The 19,293-nt window shown below is 39.4% G+C and overlaps 1 protein-coding gene across 3 annotated transcripts in view; it reads left to right on the top strand.

Moving 5' to 3' along the window:
- Positions 1–19,293, top strand: part of MYPN (myopalladin) — a 103,870-nt gene that overhangs the window by 4,754 nt on the left and 79,823 nt on the right. For 2 of the 3 annotated variants that reach the window (XM_033208751.1, XM_033208753.1), the window contains exon 2: positions 7,676–8,578. In XM_033208751.1, coding sequence (XP_033064642.1) covers positions 7,677–8,578 — 902 coding nt within the window. In that variant the 5' untranslated portion in view covers position 7,676. Of the gene's footprint in view, positions 1–7,670; positions 8,579–19,293 lie in introns of those variants that run through there. The other variant, XM_033208755.1, reaches the window with a different exon arrangement.

Here is a 19,293-nt window from a genome sequence, read left to right as displayed (position 1 = left end):
CCTTTTTTTTACCTTTATGAAGGTTTAATTGACAGATTAAAAATTGTATATATTTGTGGCATATGATGTAATGTTTTGCTATATATATACATTTTGCAATGATTAAATCAAGCTAATTAATATGTCCATAGCCTCACATACTTACCCCTTTTTTGTGTGGTGAGAAAATTGAAGCTCTACTCTTTTAGAACTATTCAAGAATATATTACATTATTACTAACTAGAGTCCCCATGCTGTACAGTAGGCCTCCATAACTCATTTCTTCTCCCGTGTAACTGGAACTTTGTACCCTTTGACCAACATCTCAGCATTCCTCCCACCCAGGTTTGTTTTCTCATTTAAATATCTAATACTTTACAGTCAGAATACTTCAGTACTTATGTTTGAATTCAAGTTACTTCATACTAGGTTTTGCCAATTCTCTGGTCAATCCCTCAGCCTCAATTTTCATATTATAACTAAAAAATGAGTTTATTCCATGTATTTCCAACAACAGGGTCTTCTTAGAGCCTGAAGAAGGATAGCAGCGAGTTAACATGAGTTGAAAAACATGTCCAAAGGTGTCAGCCTCAAACTTCTGTTTTTATGAACCTGACTCCTTCTTTCTTTCTTTCTTTCTTTTTTTTTTTTTTTTTTTTTTGACAGAGTGTCGCTCTTTTGCCCAGACTGGAGTGTGGAGTGCAGTGGCACAATCTCAGCTCACTGCAACCTTTGCCTCCCAGGTTCAAGCAATTCTCCTGCCTCAGCCTCCCAAGTAACTGGGATTACAGGCACCTGCCACCATGCCCAGCTAATTTTTGTACTTTTAGTGGAGACAGGGTTTCACCATGTTGACCAGGCTGGTCTCGAACACCTGACCTCAAGTGATCTGCCCGCCTTGGCTTCCCAAAGTTCTAGGATTACAGGCATGAACCACTGTGCCCCACCATAAACCTGACTCTTAACATTTTCAGAAAGTTCTTAGGGCAGATCCTCTTTTCCGGAAAGGTCCTAGGGAAAAAAGTAGAGATACTTAGGAAAGTAAAGGAAGTATAGTAAGCTGTCTATGTTGCCAAATTATTTTATGTGATTTGCTAAATAAAGTCTGTCTTGATGGTGGATGCCACATTAATTGTTTCATTTCCAATCTGGTACCATTTCACCAATGCCATGATCTGTTTTCAAGGGCAATTATTCATTCTTATTTTGAAAGTGGGAAAAAATCTAATTTTCCATTTTGTGAGAAACAGAAAAGAGGAAACAAACTCAAATGTCACTGTGGCCAGACGTGGTGGTTCACGCCTGTAATCCCAGCACTTTGGGAGGCTGAGGCAGGCAGCATTGAGGTCAGGAGTTTGAAACCAGCCTAGACAACTTGGTGAAACCCCATCTCTACTAAAAACACAAAAATTAGCTAGGGGTGGTGGCGTGTGCCTGGAATCCCAGCTACTCAGGAGGCTGAGGCAGGTGAATCACTTGAACTCGGGAGGCGGAGGTTGCAGTGAGCCGAGATTGCGCCACAGCATTCTAGTCTGGGCAACAAAGTGGAACTCCATCTCAAAAAAGAAAAAAGGCAAATGACACTCTGAATACTGCAGCTGAAATGTTTAAGAGAACTTATGATTTTATTTCCTGAAACCTGCTCCTACCTCGTCCCAGCAAATGATTCTGCCAATGACCTAGTTGCTCAGGGCATAAATATTGGAGTCATTCTTGACTGCCCTTTCTTTCACATCCCATTTTAATCTATCAGCAAACCGCATTGGCTCTACTTTTAAAGATATCTCAAATATGAGCATTTCTGGCCATCTCCCATGGCTACCACTCATTGATCCAAGCCACCATCATCTCTTGCATAGCATGTTACAATTGTCTCCTAACTGATCTGCTCACTTCCACTCTTACTTCCTTCGGTTTGATTCTTTGCATAGCAGCCATGATTGAACTTTTTCAAAACCATGTCATCTGCTTCTCAAAACCTTTAAGTGGTTTTCCCTTCACAGGTTTAATAAAATTTGAAGTCCTTTCCATGGTCTGCAAGACCTTAAATTATCTGGCCTTGTACCTTTCTGACCTCATTTTCTTTCGCTCTTCTTTTTCACGCACTTCTTTGCTCACTGGGCTTGACTTAAACATACAAAACACTCACCTCTTTAGGCTTTGACGCTTACTTCTACCTCAGTCAGGAACATTCTTTTTTTACCAGATGGTCACATAAGTAACTTCTCCATTGCATTATAAACTTTGCTTGACTTTGCTAGCTAAAATAACACACCTTCTTCCCTCCTCCATTATTCTCGATCCCCATTTTCTATTTTCTTTTTCTTCCTAACATTGAGATTTTACCTACTAGAATGTCAGTTCCATTAGGACACAGACTTTGTCTTTTGTTCACCAGTGAATCCGCAGTGCCTAGAACAGTGCCTGGCACATAGTAGATGATCAATAAATATTTATTGGATGAAATAAATGAATTATAGGGTACCTATAATAGCACTTGTGATTTTTTAAGTACAAATTTCATAATAGTTATAAAATTAAGGCTTAAAAGAGAAAGTTTTTAAATTAATGCTTAAAAAAGAAAATAATTTTCATATTTTTTATTTTGGCTAATATTTTATCAGTTTAACAATTTACATATGCATTTTCATCTGAGAATCCTCAAAGATAAAATTGTTATCCTATCTGACAGATGAGGATAACTGAGATTCAGATGCATTAAGTTACTTTCTCAACAAAACAAAGTTATTTAGTGTTGGAGCTGGGATTCAAACCCAGGTTTCTGATTATAATCAGATGTTCTCTGATACTTCTGGTATAAAAGCAAAGCATTCCAGCCTGGCCAACATGGTGAAAACCCATCTCTACTAAAACTACAAAAATTAGCCAGGCATGGTAGTGGGTGCCTATAATCCCAGCCACTCAGGAGGCTGAGGCAGGAGAATTGCCTGAACCCAGGAGGCAGAGGTTGCAGTGAGCCGAGATTGTGCCATTTATAAGAGCAAGAGTCTATCTCAAAAAGAAAGAAGGAAAGAAGAAAGAAAGAAAGAAAGAAAGAGAGAAAGAAAGAAAGAGAAAAAGAAAACAAAGCATGATTTCAGTTATTTTATCCACCATAAATAAATTTTCACTTGAAAGTCATCTTAAAGTTATGACTGCCTTTACCAGTTTATAGTTTTTCTTTGTGTCTATAAGTTTTCTTTGTCCTCCTTTATCTGTCCTATTTTATCCTACAATTAAAAGTGAAAGATAGGCCAGGAACGGTGGCTCACACCTGTAATCCCAACACTTTGGGAGGCCGAGGCAGGTGGATCACTTGAGGTCAGGAGTTCAAGACCATCCAGACTGATCAACATGGTGAAACCCTGTCTCTACTAAAAATACAAAAATTAGCCAGGCATGGTGGTGCATGCCTGTAATCCCAGCTACTTGGGAGGCTAAGGCAAGTGAATCGTTTGAACGTGGGAGGTGGAGGTTGCAGTGAGCCAAGATCGCACCATTGCACTCCATCCTGGGCAACAAGAGTGAAACTCTGTCTTTAAAAAAAAAAAGTGAAAGCTAATAATAGAGTTAGCAGAAAATTCTTTTTTTTTTTTTTTTTTTTTTTTTTTTGAGACGGAGTCTCGCTCTGTCGCCCAGGCTGGAGTGCTGTGGCCGGATCTCGGCTCACTGCAAGCTCCGCCTCCCAGGTTCACGCCATTCTCCTGCCTCAGCCTCCCGAGCAGCTGGGACTACAGGCGCCCACCACCTCGCCCGGCTAGTTTTTTTTTTTTTTTTTGTATTTTTTAGTAGAGACGGGGTTTCACCGTGTTAGCCAGGATGGTCTCGATCTCCTGACCTCGTGATCCACCCGACTCGGCCTCCCAAAGTGCTGGGATTACAGGCTTGAGCCACCGCGCCCGGCCGAGTTAGCAGAAAATTCTAATGAACACATTAATTCAACAAATATTTATTAACCACCTTCTATGTGCTATGTGGGTGCAGAAATGATGGTGTACAAAACATAGGGAGACAGAGAAGAAAATACACACACAATGTATTGTGATAAGTACTGTGTTTGGAGACTGTGTCAAGGACAGCAAGCTTTGGGAGCACATTGGAGAGGTACCCAACTCAGGGAAGAGAAGAAATCCCAGGGCAGTGATGTCTCAGCTAGGAACCAAAGACCATGTAGGATTAGGCCTGATAAGAGAGTGAAAAGAGGTGGGCACAGAAAGCACTCCAAGCAAAGAGAATACAAAGATCTGAAGTCAACACAGTTAATTCATGAGACTGTATTTCAATAGAATACAGATACACTGAATTAACTATGAAACTATGAATTATTTGAAAATAATAATTTTCAAATTAACCTCGGATCAGGTCACGTCACTGGTTCTGCCTCCATTTCTTATCTATAAAATGGAGGCCATGATACATGGCCATGGTTGTTAAATAATAATAATTATTATTATAGTAATAGTAACTTCCATTTATTGAATGTTTACTAAATCCCAAGCACATTAATCATCACTTCTACCTATGATATGGCTACTGCTATTATATCTGTTTTACAGATGAGTAAACTGAGGCGTATAGTGTTTAAACTTTCCCAAGTTTATACTAGGATATTAGGAAGTGCCAGAACTAGGATTTGAACCCAGTTCTATCTAACGCCAAAGTACTAGGTCATAAGTACTACATTAAAACATTAAATAAATCTTTATTTTGAATACCTGAAAGTTTTGTTATAATAATTTCTCATAACCATAAACATAAGAACAGGTACATTAACACCTCAATTGGCTTCTTTAAAAAAAAAAAACCCATCTAAGAATTTTCTTTTCAATTTCTCACAAACATAAACTTTTTTAAAGTTCTTCAACTTTAACATCACCTTCACCAAAGTATTGTTCTTTATGAACATCAGTCGAATACCCATTATAGTGGCAGGCCCTATTTTAAGGACTTTGCCTTTGATGTTATTAATCCTCAATCCCCTGGGAAACAGATTTTTTCATGTTTTACAGATGAATAAACCAAAGCTCAAAGAAGTTAAGTAAACTTCTCAAAGTTACATAATTGTTAAGACATGAAGTAGAATTTGGAATTAGATCTATCTGGTACCAAGGCCAATGCTCATTCCATGTTGCCTCAATGTAAAAGCTATCTCAAAATAAAGAGTAAAAGACAAAGTCACTTTAAAACACAATATACAGGGTAGGCACAACGCCTCATGCCTATAATCCCAGAGCTTTGGGAGGTGGAGGTGGGAGGATCACTTGAGGTTCTTTTAGTTGGAGACCAGCCTGGGCAACATAGAGAGACCTCGTTCCTACAGAAAAGTTAAATATTAGCCAGGTGTGGTAGTGCATGGCTGTAGTCCCAGTTACTTGGGAGGCTGAGGAGGGAGAATTGCTTGAATCCAGGAGTTTAAGGCGGCAGTGAGCTATGATCATGCCACTGTGCTCCATCCTGGGTGAGAGAGTGAGACCCTGGAAAGAAAGAAAGAAGGAAAGAAAGAGAGAAAGAGAGAGACAGAGGGAAGAAGAGAGAGGAAGGAAGGAAGGAAGGAAGGAAGGAAGGAAGGAAGGAAATAAAAAAGCACAATAAACAGTAATGTCCAATGAATAGAGAGAAAGCCATCCTGATTTATAAGGCACTTAATTTTTCCCCCATCTAAACATAAATAGAAACTTAAACGAGGCTAAAGAAATAGTTGAGTTACAAATGAGGATTTTCGGTGTATTAGTTACATTTTCAAATAACATTTTGCACCTTGTTTCATATATCTTTAACTGTTCCTCCATGTAGTTGGTGCACAAATGAGAAAGCTTTTCAGTTGGGGTATCAATTATACTTTCACATACTATTTTGTATATTATTCACTGTTCCACAAAATTTAACAAATAGCCATATAGTTCTATTTAATGAGTATGTCATAATTTAATTAACTAATTTCTTATTACTGAACATGGTTCCAATTTTTAAATATTATCATGTGATAAACACTTTTGTAGACAAATCTTTGCTCTCCAACACTTTTGCGTTTTATTTTATTTATTTATTGCTACAGAGTTTCGCTCTTGTTGCCCAGGCTGGAGTACAGTGGTGTGATCTTGGCTCACTGTAACCTCCTCCTCCCGGGTTCAAGTAATTTTCCTGTCTCAGTCCCCCAAGTAGCTGGAATTACAGGCGCCCACCACCAAGCCCAGCTAATTTTTTTGTGTTTTTGGTAGAGACAGGGTTTCACCATGCTGCCCAGGCTGGTCTCAAACTCCTGACCTCAGGTGGTCCACCCGCTTTGGCCTCCCAAAGTGCTGGGATCACAGGCGTGCGCCATTGCACCCTGTCACCTTTGCATTTTAGATTAATCTTTTTAAAAAGGCATAATAGACTTTATACAAATAAGTGGCTCTAGTTGGGGCAATCTCAGTCTGTGCAAGTAAGTGGGAAAAATATTTTACTGTGGATGGTCCTTTCAGTCATCTCTAATTGCCTCTCAAGGTGGCTGCCTACTTTGCCAATTCAGAGGTTAGTTTGGAGTAGCATTCTAGAAGTTTGGGGATGACGACTGTTCCTAGGAAGCCTTATGTGTGATATAAGTGACTCTGTCATATAAGAGAAAGGAAAGAAATTAACTGAAGTAAGTTCTGTTATAGGATGTTAAATCCAGAAAATATTTAGAAGATTACTTTTTTCTCTACTTTCCCACACAGTAGCCACGAATGGCAAATAGTCTTCATCTGCATTGCCATCTCTGATTGGTGATGGCTGAATGAGTGGAGTGTTAGGAAAGTCAAGGTAAAGGGGGAAAGTACAGTAATCACTGAGCTGCAACTTTTAAGGATGAGAGAGAGTAGTGACAGCCTAAGTCACAAATTTGCCATCCTTTAGTAAATGTTTGAATGAATACATGGGTATAATATTAAAAATACAAAATTGGCTTGCATTATTATATTATTTTCTTAAGACTTTAAAAGTTTTTTTTATCAATTTCTATAATTCTATTACATTCAAGGTAAAGAGGAGAGGGTGGAGACCAAAACTCTGTGTATGAAAGCGCTTTATAACTAAAAGATCATTATCAACATTATCAATATCAGGCTTAGAAATGTTATTTAATATTATTATAGTTATGTCATGGCTTTCACAACTGAACTTGCATTTAAAGAGTTTAATAAAGTGGTAATCATCCAGGTCTTTATTTGCAGGGAAATTTCATTCCATTCTTATTTATTTCATAGTCTGAGAGTAATATTTAAGTCTTTAAAGTTTATAAAATGGTGGCTCACCCCTATAATCCCAGCAATTTGGGAGGCTGAGGTGGGCGGATCACCTGAGTCCAGGAGCTCGAGACCAGCCTGGGCAACATGGCAAAACCTTGTCTTGCAAAAAATACAAAAATTAGCCAGGTGTGGTGGCACATGCCTGTAGTCCCAGCTACGTGCAAGCGTGAGGAGGGAGGATAGCTTGAGCCCATGGGGTGGAGGTTGCAGTGAGCTAAGATTGCATCACTGCACTCCAGCCTGGGTGACAAAGTGAGACCTTGTCTCAAAAATAAATAAATAAATAGTAAGTTTGTAAAAGTATTAAAATTAGGCAATTCTTTATTTTGAGCTTTAATTTCTAACGAATCTGCCATGCTATAATAGACATAGACTTGTTATTCCCTAGAAATGATCCAAACTTTTTGTTATTATTATTTTGTGACAGCATGCAAGACGACAGCGTAGAAGCTTCTACTTCCATATCTCAGCTTCTAAGAGAGAGCTATTTAGCTGAAACCAGACATCGGGGAAACAATGAGAGGAGTCGAGCAGAGCCTTCCTCCAACCCTTTCCATTTTGGCAGTCCTTCTGGGGCTGCTGAAGGAGGCGGAGGCCAAGATGACCTTCCAGATCTTTCAGCCTTTCTGAGTCAAGAAGAATTAGATGAAAGTGTCAATCTGGCAAGACTGGCCATCAATCATGACCCTTTGGAGAAAGCAGATGAAACTCAAGCTAGAAAACGACTTTCTTCTGATCAGATGAAACACACACCTAATTTAAGTTTTGAGCCTAACTTCTGCCAGGATAACCCTCGAAGTCCCACCAGCTCCAAAGAAAGCCCCCAGGAGGCAAAAAAGCCACAGTATTGTTCTGAAACCCAGTCCAAAAAAGTATTCTTAAATAAGGCTGCCGACTTCATTGAAGAGCTATCCTCCCTTTTCAAATCCCACAGCTCCAAAAGGATTAGACCTCGTGCCTGCAAAAACCACAAGAGTAAACTGGAATCTCAAAACAAAGTTATGCAGGAAAACAGCTCCAGTTTCTCAGATCTGTCAGAAAGACGAGAAAGATCTTCTGTTCCCATCCCTATCCCTGCGGATACCAGGGATAATGAAGTGAATCACGCCCTCGAAGAGCAGGAAGCCAAGAGGCGTGAAGCAGAGCAGGCTGCCAATGAGGCGGCTGGTGGAGACACCACCCCAGGGTCTTCCCCTTCATCTCTGTACTATGAAGAACCTCTGGGGCAACCTCCCCGGTTCACTCAAAAGTTACGGAGCAGAGAAGTTCCAGAGGGAACTCGAGTACAGTTGGATTGCATAGTGGTAGGAATTCCACCACCTCAAGTAAGGTAAAAATGCCCCACTGGTAATGTTGAGTAATGTTGCTTTCCATCTACCATGACCCTCCCAAGTATTATCCTTTAAGTACGTGGTTTCCAAAATTATATACCCGCTTTGAGAAAAGCAGTTGGTGTCTAAAGCAGCTTGGTCCAATAGAAATGTAAACCTAGTCACGTATGTAGTTTTAATTTCTCTAGTAGCTACATTTTTAAAAACTAAAAAGAAGCAGGTGAAATTAAAGTTAATAATATACATTATTTAACTAACATATTAAAAACATTATTGTAGGCTGGGCGCAGTGGCTCACACCTGTAATCTCAGCACTTTGGGAGGCCGAGGCCAGCCAATCACCTGAGGTTGGGAGCTCGAGACCAGCCTGACCAACATGGAGAAACCCCATGCCTACTAAAAATTCAAAAATTAGCTGGGCGTGGTTGCGGGCACCTGTAATCCCAGCTACTCGAGAGGCTAAGGCAGGAGAATAGTTTGAACCCAGGAGACGGAGGTTGTGGTGAGCCGAGATCGCACCACTGCACTCCAGCCTGGGCAACAAGAACGAAACTCTGTCTCAAAAATAAATAAATACATAAATAAAATAAAAATAAAAACATGTAACCAGTGTAAGAATTATTAATAAATTTTACATTATTTTTATTATAGCAGAGATTTGAAACCCAGTGTGAATTCTACACTGACAGCATATTTCAATTTGGATGTTAAAGTTTCCTAGGGAATACAACCTTCATTTTGCCTGGGCGCAGTGGCTCACGCGTATAATCCCAGCACTGTGGGAGGCCGAGGTGGGCAGATCACTTGAGGTCACAGGAGTTTGAGACCAGCCTGGCCAACAGGGTGAAACCCCATCTCTACTAAAAATACAAAAAAATTAGCCGGGTGTGGTAACAGGCATCTGTAATGCCAACTACTCAGGAGGCTGAGGCAGAGAGAATTTCTTGAACCTGGGAGGCAGAGGTTGTAGTGAGCCGAGATTGCACCTCTGTATTCCAGCCTGGGCTATAGAGCGAGGCTCCATCTCAAAATAAATAAATCAGGCCAGGCGTGGTGGCTCAGGCCTGTGATCCCAGCACTTTGGGAGGCCGAGGCGGGCAGATCACAAAGTCAGGAGATCGAGACCATCCTGACTAACACGATGAAACCCCGTCTCTACCGAAAATACAAAAAAAATTAGCCGAGCTTGGTGGCGGGCGCCTGTAGTCCCAGCTACTCTGGAGGCTGAGGCAGGAGAACAGCGTGAACCCGGGAGGCGGAGCTTGCAGTGAGCCAAGATCACGCCACTGCACTCCAGCGTGGGCGACAGAGCGAGACTCCTTCAGTAAATAAATAAATATAATTAAAAATTCAGTTATGTAGTTGCACGAACCACATTTCAAGTGCCCAATAACTGCATGTGTCTAACGACTACAGTATTGGACAGTGCAAGGCTATAGTTTATAGCCTAAAAATGGTCTCTATGCAATGAATACCTGCAATATTTTTTTAAACTTTAAAGAAACCCAAATAATAGCATAAAAACGGACAGAATTGGGCTGAGGGTAAAGTCAATTTAAAGATTCATTATACATGTATTAAATGTATTATAAACTTTCAATGTCAGCTTCATGAACACTATGACTGATGGATAGAGAGGATATTCATCTTTTATTTGCCTACCATGGTCAGCTTTTCTGTGAGGCAAATGCAGTATAAGTTTCAGGAGTTCTCGCTTGCCTAGGCTATGCCTGATTTTGCATATTCTAATTTTATTTTACTTTTTAAAGGAGCCCTTCCACATTAATGAGCTTCAGGTCCCACAAAACCTGGAACTAGCCTTAGCCCCCAGAATAACATGTCCTACCTTTGATTTTATAATGGAATAACATGTGAACAATATGGTTGAAGTGGATTACTTTTGCAGAGAAGTCCTGGAATTTAGAGCCCTATAAGAGTTACTTTGTGTTTGTAACTACCTGATTATTACTAGAAAATACTTTCATTACTATTTAACATTTATTCTCTGTATGTAAATAGGGCATCTGGGCATCATCTTTTTATTCCATAATATTCATATTATAGGACAATAGTAGTATTAATAATTGCATTTTTATTTATACATGCATATTAATTCAAGGGATTCTGGCTGAAAGACATACTCATATATTGATTTTTGCTTTTCAAAGGCAATGTCAAATATTATCTCTACAATGGCAGATACATTTGACTATTAGGTTATCCTGCTGACCTCTTTGAGGGCAGGGATTCTGTTGTTTTTTCCTTCGTGTCTTGAGCACCAAGCACAGCTTTGGGCTCATAGTAGCCACTCAGAAATGTTGAATAAGCTAGTGGATAAGGAAACAGGAAAACAAGAAACTCAACTTAGATTTAAATCAGAAGTGAGACAGGTGGCCTAAGATGTAGCAAAGGGTTGGAACTGAAAACCACAGGGCGGTGTCTGCCCTTCTGCTTTGAACGTGCCTAATGATACTCCCGGAGACTGGTCGGTAATGCTAGTGAGATGTCATCACAGCCCCATGACAGCTACCACTCAGTGGCATCTGGTCAGTCTAAGTAAGCTGGTGAGCCCTCCAGTTGTGATATACACAAAACTTAGATTAGTCCTGTCCAATCCATTAGTTTCTGGACATAGATTGATTATAAAAAAAAATTAGACCAGATCATTCAGGTCTCATCCTACCCATTTTTCAACCATGACAATCTCAGATACAAGAATGAATTTAATTCACCACTAAGAAATATCAATTAGGAAGACATTCCCCACAAAGCAAAGTAATGTGGTGGCCACTCAGAAACCATTTAATCTGCCAACTAAAAATTTACAAATCTTCAAATTTAAAAGTGAAAGAAATGTACACAGTTTCCATGTAGCAATGCTAATTTTTCCTGGGAAGAATTTCTTTACTGACAGCATTCATACCTGTATCCTAACCACTGGTTCGATGCTAGGAAATTAGTAGGTATATGCTAAATATTTTCTGAATGAATTAGTACTTAATTTTATGACTGCAATTAGATTAAGAACAGAATTAGAATTTTCCAAGTAGACTAGTAGCTGTCATTTTCCTAAGCACAGAATTTATAGAACTCCAATCAGAAAGCAAATATGTATTTATTTAGTTTTTACTGTGTGCTCAGCACTGTGATCAATGCAATGACAGACACAATATAAATATGCATCCCTGCCTTCAAGGAACTTGCAATACAGTTAAAGAAATAATCCTGGCCGGGCGCGGTGGCTCAAGCCTGTAATCCCAGCACTTTGGGAGGCCGAGACGGGCGGATCACGAGGTCAGGAGATCGAGACCATCCTGGCTAACCCGGTGAAACCCCGTCTCTACTAAAAAATACAAAAAAATTAGCCGGGCGAGGTGGCGGACGCCTGTAGTCCCAGCTACTCGGGAGGCTGAGGCAGGAGAATGGCGTGAACCCGGGAGGCGGAGCTTGCAGTGAGCTGAGATCCGGCCATTGCACTCCAGCCTGGGCGGCAGAGCGAGACTCCGTCTCAAAAAAAAAAAAAAAAAAAAAAAAAAAAGAAATAATCCTAATTTTTATAGTACAAACTTTAAGTAGTGTCAGGTGTCAGAGAAGGAGCGAAGGACTAGAAAAGTCAAAGAAGTCTTCAGAGATGCAGGAGGATTTTACTTGAACTTTGAATAGTGAAAATTTAGGTAGAAAGTTTCTTATTTACTCATTCAACAAATACCAATTGAGTTACTAAAGTGATTCACTGGGAGTACAAAACAATTGTGAGCTAGTGGAGGTCAGGAATCTTGTTTTGAAACCAAATCTAAACTCTTCTGAGAGGGTGGCTCACAGTCTAAGAGCTAGGAATCAGCCAGACAGCAAACAAATCAATCACTGCAGTATTATGTAATAAGGGCTATGACAGGAGTCTGTAGAGGAGGCAATGGTGGTTTAAAGGAGTATATGAGTTGCTTAGCCTGGAGCGCATGATAAAGGAAGCTTTAACTCAGGAGGTAGAGGATGCCAAGGGTAGAGGGGAAAGCAAGTGCAAAGCTCCCGAGGCAAGTGTTATCAGGGAACCATAAGTACTCATCTATGTCAAGAACACAGAGTAAAGGTAAGAAAGATTAGAGATAAGGTTGAAGAGGTAGGTGGAAGGAATGGGTCCTTTCAGGCCAGGTCACTTCAACATGCTTATGGAAGGGCACAGGCACTCTAATTATAATAAGATTTTTTATATGGCAGGGAGGACACTGACCAAACTGGAAAGGAGAGTACAGTCAGATGACTTTGAAGAACCTTGAAAGCAAAGCAGAGTAGTTCAGACTTGGCTTCAAAACAAACTGGAAACCATTTAAGGTTGAGTATGGAGAAGTTAACAAGATGAAAGGGAGGATTTAAGAAGAATTAATCTGGAAGAATAAGTCACATCTGGAAAAAATGAAGCCATGAAGCCACTTAGGAAGCTGCGGAAGGTATCCCAGGCATCTGATGCTCTGGTGGGACTCGGGTGGGTGTGGTAGGAACGAGGAGGAAAGATGTCAGCGAGCAATGTTTAGAAGAAAAGAAATCAAGCTGAACTTGGTGACACACCACAGAGGAAGGACGAGTATACAAAATTTACTCCACAAGTTTGTGGACCTGGACACTTGAGAGAAAGATGGGGTCTCCAGCAAGGATGGAGACAAGGAAATAAGTGGCTGGTTTGTGGAGGAGGTCGATGGGAATTTGAGTCTCAGGGGACAGATGGACCATTTCCAATAGGCAGGCAGATATGCAGGACTGAAAGTCAGATGAGAGAGCAGTGGAACTAGAAACATTCCAAGGAATACCCTGGACACTGAGAAAAGCTTGACACAATATCTCTGTCCTTACAAAGGAACTGTAAACACAAGTAACACTTGGAACCAACTTCTAGTTGGTTCAGTCCAGTGCTAGAGTGGAGTAGTGTTTTTGACACAGAATCTCTCTGTGTCACTCAGGCTGGAGCGCAATGGCCAGATCTTGGCTCACTGCAACCTCTGCCTCCTGCGTTCAAGCAATTTCCCTGCCTCAGTCTCCCAAGTAACTGGGATTATAGGCGCCTGCCACCACACCCAGCTAATTTTTGGTATTTTCAGTAGAGGCGGGGTTTCACCATGTTGGCCAGGCTGATCTCGAACTCCTGACCTCAGGTGATCCACCTGCCTTGCCCTCCCAAAGTGCTGGGATTGCAGGTGTGAGCTACAACCCCCCGGCCTGGGACACATATATCTTTTTTTTTCTCTCTCTCTTTTTTTTTTTTTTTTTTTTTGATGGAGTCTTACTCTGCCACCCAGGTTGGAGTGCAGTGGCATGATCTTGGCTCACTGCAACCTCCACCTCCTAGGTTCAAGTAATTCTCCTGCCTCAGCTTCCTGAGTAGCTGGGATTACAGGTGCATGCCACCATGCCCAGCTAATTTTTGTATTTTTAGTAGAGATGGGGTTTCACCATGTTGGTCAGACTGGTTTTGAACTCCTGACCTCGTGATCTGCCCGCTTCAGCCTCCCAAAGTGCTGGGATTACAGGTGTGAGCCACTGTGCCCAGCCTGGGACACGTACATTTTTAAAGATAAAGTAGTGCTATTGGGTTTTGAAGAGGGGTGGGGTAGAGACACCTGGAGCCCTACCTGTTTGTTCGCCACTGAAACTCTTGAGGCATCTCCACAGGACCTAGGAAAACAGATTTTGATTCAGAGGATTTCCTTAAAAAATACATTAAAATAACAAAGTAATGAGACATTTTGGTTTGCTGAAGAGGAACACCACAGTCAATAAGGATAGAATTCTTTTTTGCTATCTTAGCAAGAAAATATAATAAGTATACTGGGCAACTGAAGCCTAACCTATGTGCTCCTGTGTATTATATAATCAATATTTTGCCCAAGTTCTTGTAACCCTAGTTTAACAAGTTGAAAAATTATTTTGCTTATATTATTGATTTCCAAGTTAATTGGGTAGAAATTGTTGTATAAGAAGGGTGGAATCCTGTATCACTGAAGCTAGTGTGTTTTGCAAGCCTGTTAATCTTTCTTGGACATAGCTTCATTGGTGGAGTTGTCTTAGAAAATGAAATACGTTCATGTATTACCCAGAGATGAAAGAGTCTGTGAGAATTCACAGCAAATGGCCGTGATCCCTTCTTGTATCCCAGCTCCAAATTCTTTCCCCAGGAATGTACAGCTGGGTAACTCTATGTTTGCTTGTACACAACCTTTGGAGGCAGCACAAATTGACCTTTTGTAGATGTTGATGCCTGCTATGGCTGTTAAGTTTTGTTATTGCTGCTTCCAGTCATTTGTCTACAAGTAGTGTAGAAACAAAATAGTTATAAATAAAAAGCATATCTTAATTTCATGTTACACTATTTAGAGGCTTTTTCTTTCTACTTTTTGGAAAAATCTGGATACCTTCATTCATTCATTCATCCAACAAATATTAAGTGCCTATTTATGTGCCACATACTGTTGTAGGCACTAAGGTTAAAGCAGCAAACAAGACAGACAAATTCCCTGCCTTCATGCAGCATAAAGCATAGTAAGGAACACAGATAATAAACACAAATTCCATAACTGTCTATATGATTACAATTGTGATAAATGTTATAAAAGAGGGAGCATATAGCAAAGGGACCAAACCTTGTGGGTTGGGAAGGTCTTCTTGAAAAGCGATATTAAGGCTGAGACATAAAGGACAGCTAAGAGTTAGCCTGGCAAAGTGGGCTGTGGGGAAAAGTGTTGCAGGCTTAGGGAATAGAAAATGTGAAGCCCTTGAGACAGCAAGGTAATTGGTCTTGATGTCACTAAATCTTAAAGATTTAGAAGAATTGAAGAAAGAAATTATGTCTTGATGTCACTAAATCTTAAAGAGTGAGGAGGAAATGGTTTGAGATAAGTATAGAGACTAGACGCCAGATTCTCTCTCTCTCTCTCTCTTTTTTTAAATGTGCCTTAAACTAGTTCCAAGAGGTCAGATTCTAAAAGCCTCCTAGAGCAGACTACTCAAAGTGGGTCCGTGGACCAGCAGTGTCAGCTTCACCTGCAACATTGATGGACAGGTAAATTCACAGGCCACGTCTCGGACCCACTGAATCAGGATGTCTAGGGAAGAGGCTCAGCCGTCTGTGTTCTAACAAACTGCTGATAATTTGTTGAAGCTAAGCAAAGGGGTACATTGTTCTAGTCTTTCTATGTGTGTTTGAAGGTTTTCATAATGAAAACGTATTTAAAAATAATACTAGTAACTTTAACATGTTTTAAAACTTTGATACAAGTGAAATCAGAATGTCTATTTTCTTCTACTACTTGAATTTTTTTCTTTAAAAAGTATATCCATGTTACACGCAACTCTAAATCACTTGTTTTCATTGCTATGTAGTATTTTACTGTACGGCTAGAATACTATATTATTGATGTACATTTGGGTTGTTTACAGGATTTTTCCTAATACGCACAATGCCATTACAAACGTTCTAATATACTTTACCAGTACACAAGTTCTTCCTGGTGAATGAGTGTGTTGGGCATAAAATTGCTGGCAGACTATGTATAACTTAAACTTTATGATAATACCAAATTGTTTTGCAAAGGAATTGTTTTGATTTACATTCCCACCGACATTGTGTAAGAGTTTTGGTTGTTCTACATCATTGCCAATATTGATATTATTGTTTGAGACCAGAAGTATTTCAAATTTCAATTTCTATTGAATTTCAGAATATTTGCACTATACTTACTGGTTGAGCATCCCAAATCTGAGAATTTCAAATCTGAATGGCTCTAATAAACATTTCCTTTGAGTGTTGTCAGCACTCAGAAAGTTTTAAATTTTTGTAGCATTTCGGATTACATATTTTTGGATTTGGGATGCTCAACCTATACTAGACTTTTAAATTTTTGCCAGTCTGATGGGTATGAAGTATTATCTCAAGCGGTTTTGATTTTCATTTCCACAGTTACAAATGAGGCTGAAATTTTTTTGTTCATTGACATTTCAGGGCTCATATTTTATGAAGGGCCTGTTTACATCTTTCACCCATTTTTCTATTGGATTGTTTGTTCTTTTCTTATTGATTTATAAAACTTTTAAAATATCCTGGATAGACTGGGCGTGGTGGCTCATGCCTGTAATCCCAGCACTTTGGGAGGCCGAGGCAGGTGGATCACCTGAGGTCAGGAGTTCAAGACTAGCCTGGCCAACATGGTGAAACCCCGTCTCTACTAAAAATACAATAATTAGCCAGGCGTGGTGGCAGGCGCCTGTAATCTCAGCTACTTGGGAGGCTGAGGCAGGAGAATCGCTTGAACTCAGGAGGTGTAGGTTACAGTGAGCCGAGATTGTGCCATTGCACTCCAACCTGGGGGAAAAGAGTGAAACTCCCTCTCAAAAAAAGAAAAAAAAAAGGACAATGTCCTGGATACTGCTGGATACTAGTCATATAACATGTTATGAAAATATCCTCTTCTGGTTTCATTTATCTTTCTATTTTCTCTTTTTATTTTTATTTTATTTTAATTTATCTTTAGATAATTAGATATTCTTAACTTTAGGTCCAAATTAATTAATTTTTTCCTTTATGATTTTGGTTTTTGTAGTTTGCATCTAGTTTAAGAAATTCTTCCTAACCTCAAAGTTGTAAAGATATTCTTGTATTTTGTCTTCTAAAAATTTTATAATTTTGTCTTTCACATTTAAGTTTTTAATCCACTTAAAGTTGATTTTTGTGTATGATGTAAAGCAGGGAACCCATTTTCATTTTTTAAGATTGAATAGCTAATTATTCTACCACCAGTTAATGGAAAAGTACATCTTTTCTCCACTGATCTATAGTGTCAGTTCATCAGAAATTGAAATTCTTAAACGTATGGGCTTTCTCTTATTTTCCTGTAGTTTATTTATCTCGTTATAATAGACTTTTCACAGCTCTTGGTTTCCAACTTTTTCATTTTAAGAATGTTTGGCTCTTCTTGCTCTTTTGCCCTATAATATAAATTTTGGAATCCTTCTATCAAGTTTTAAAATCTAGTCCGGGCACAGTGGCTCACGCTTGTAGTCCCAGCACTTCGGGAGCCTGAGGCAGGTGGATCACTTGAGGTCAGGAGTTCAAGACTAGCCTGGCCAACATGGTGAAACCCCATCTCAACTAAAATACAATAATTAGCCAGGTGTGGTGGCAGGCACCTGTAGTCTCAGCTACTTGGGAGGCTGAGGCAAGAGAATCACTTGAACTCAGGAGGTGGGGGTTGCAGTGAGCCAAGATCGTGTCAGTGCACTTCAGCCTGGGCAACAGATCGAGACTGTGTCTCAAAAAAAAGAAAAAAAAAAAACACTAATAAGATTTTTGGAATTGCATTGAATCTGTAGATCGATTTAGGGGAAGTTGACATCTTTAAAACACTGAGCTTTCATAGTTAAGCACATGGCATATTTCTCAGTTTTCAAAGGTATTCTTTAATTTCTGTCACCCAGGATGGAGTGCAGTGGCACAGTGATAGCTTACTGTAACCTTGAACTCCCAGGTTCAGGTGATCCTCCCGCCTGGTTGTCCTGAGTAGCAGGGACTACAGGTGTGAGCCACTATGCCAGCCTACATAGGCAGTATTCTTTAATTTCTTTCAAAAAAGATTTGTAATCTTTTCTCGGGGTCTTATAAATCCTTGGTTAGCTTTATTCATAGACATCTCATTTTTAATGCTATTATTATTATTATTTTTAATGCTATTATTAATGGTATCTTTGTTAAAAATTACTTTCTATGTTTGTTATATAATAGAAATACAATCAACTTCTATAACCTTGTTAAATTCATTAAACAATTCTCCTTTGGAGGACTTTTCCTCATTCAACAACCGCTAAATTTATGGAGATCTATCTATAGATTTTTGGGTGTGTTCTTCCTTTATAATCCTCTATTTCATATTTCATTACTTTTGCTGTTTTGAGCTGACTGAATCCTTTGGTACAATGTTGAACAGAAGTGTCTTGTTCTGTTCAATACATGCTCTAGTCTTATTTCTGATCTTGAAGAGAATGCTTTCTAGTTCTATAATAACATATTCTGTAGGGTTTTTTTGTAAGTTCTGATGTCTAAAAATACTAAGATTTTTTAAAATCATGAATGGATGTCGAGTCTTTTCAAGCACTTTTTCTGCATTTATTGAGATTATCATGTGTTTTTCCCCTTTACTCTGTTAGTATGGTAAAGAATATTGATTTTATAATGGCAAGCCAACCTTGAATTCTTTGGATAAACACAATTTTGTCATAATGCACTATCTTTTATTATATTTCAAGATTCGATTTGCTAATTTTTAAAAGGATTTTGCATTTTTGTTCAAGTACAAAATTTGCCTCAATTTTCTTTCTCATATTTTTGTCAGAAGATAATTGGCCCCAAGCTCCAAGTGTGATATTTAGTTAGTACAACTGGTATAGCCCTTGAGGCTGGTTATGGTTTACATCTTTCTGATTGGCAGTGGCATCCATTCTGAATCAGCAGTTAATTACTTCAAGTATCACTCCTGTCCAGACCATACTGCAAAGGAATGCCAAGATTTAAAGTTTGGGTAGATGACAAAAATCCCCTAGAGGAAATTGGCAAGGAACATCCCAAATGGTAGGGGGGATATAGGGCAGTCATAAAAAAGAAGAGTTGCTGTAAGAGGGATTAAATAGTTGACTACAGTGAATACTAATTAGAGATCAAGTAAGATAAAAATGGAAA

This window comes from Trachypithecus francoisi, unplaced genomic scaffold, assembly GCF_009764315.1.
Source record: "Trachypithecus francoisi isolate TF-2019V2 unplaced genomic scaffold, Tfra_2.0 Lachesis_group9, whole genome shotgun sequence".
NCBI lineage: Eukaryota > Metazoa > Chordata > Mammalia > Primates > Cercopithecidae > Trachypithecus > Trachypithecus francoisi.
This window is presented reverse-complemented; position numbering and strand designations above follow the sequence as displayed.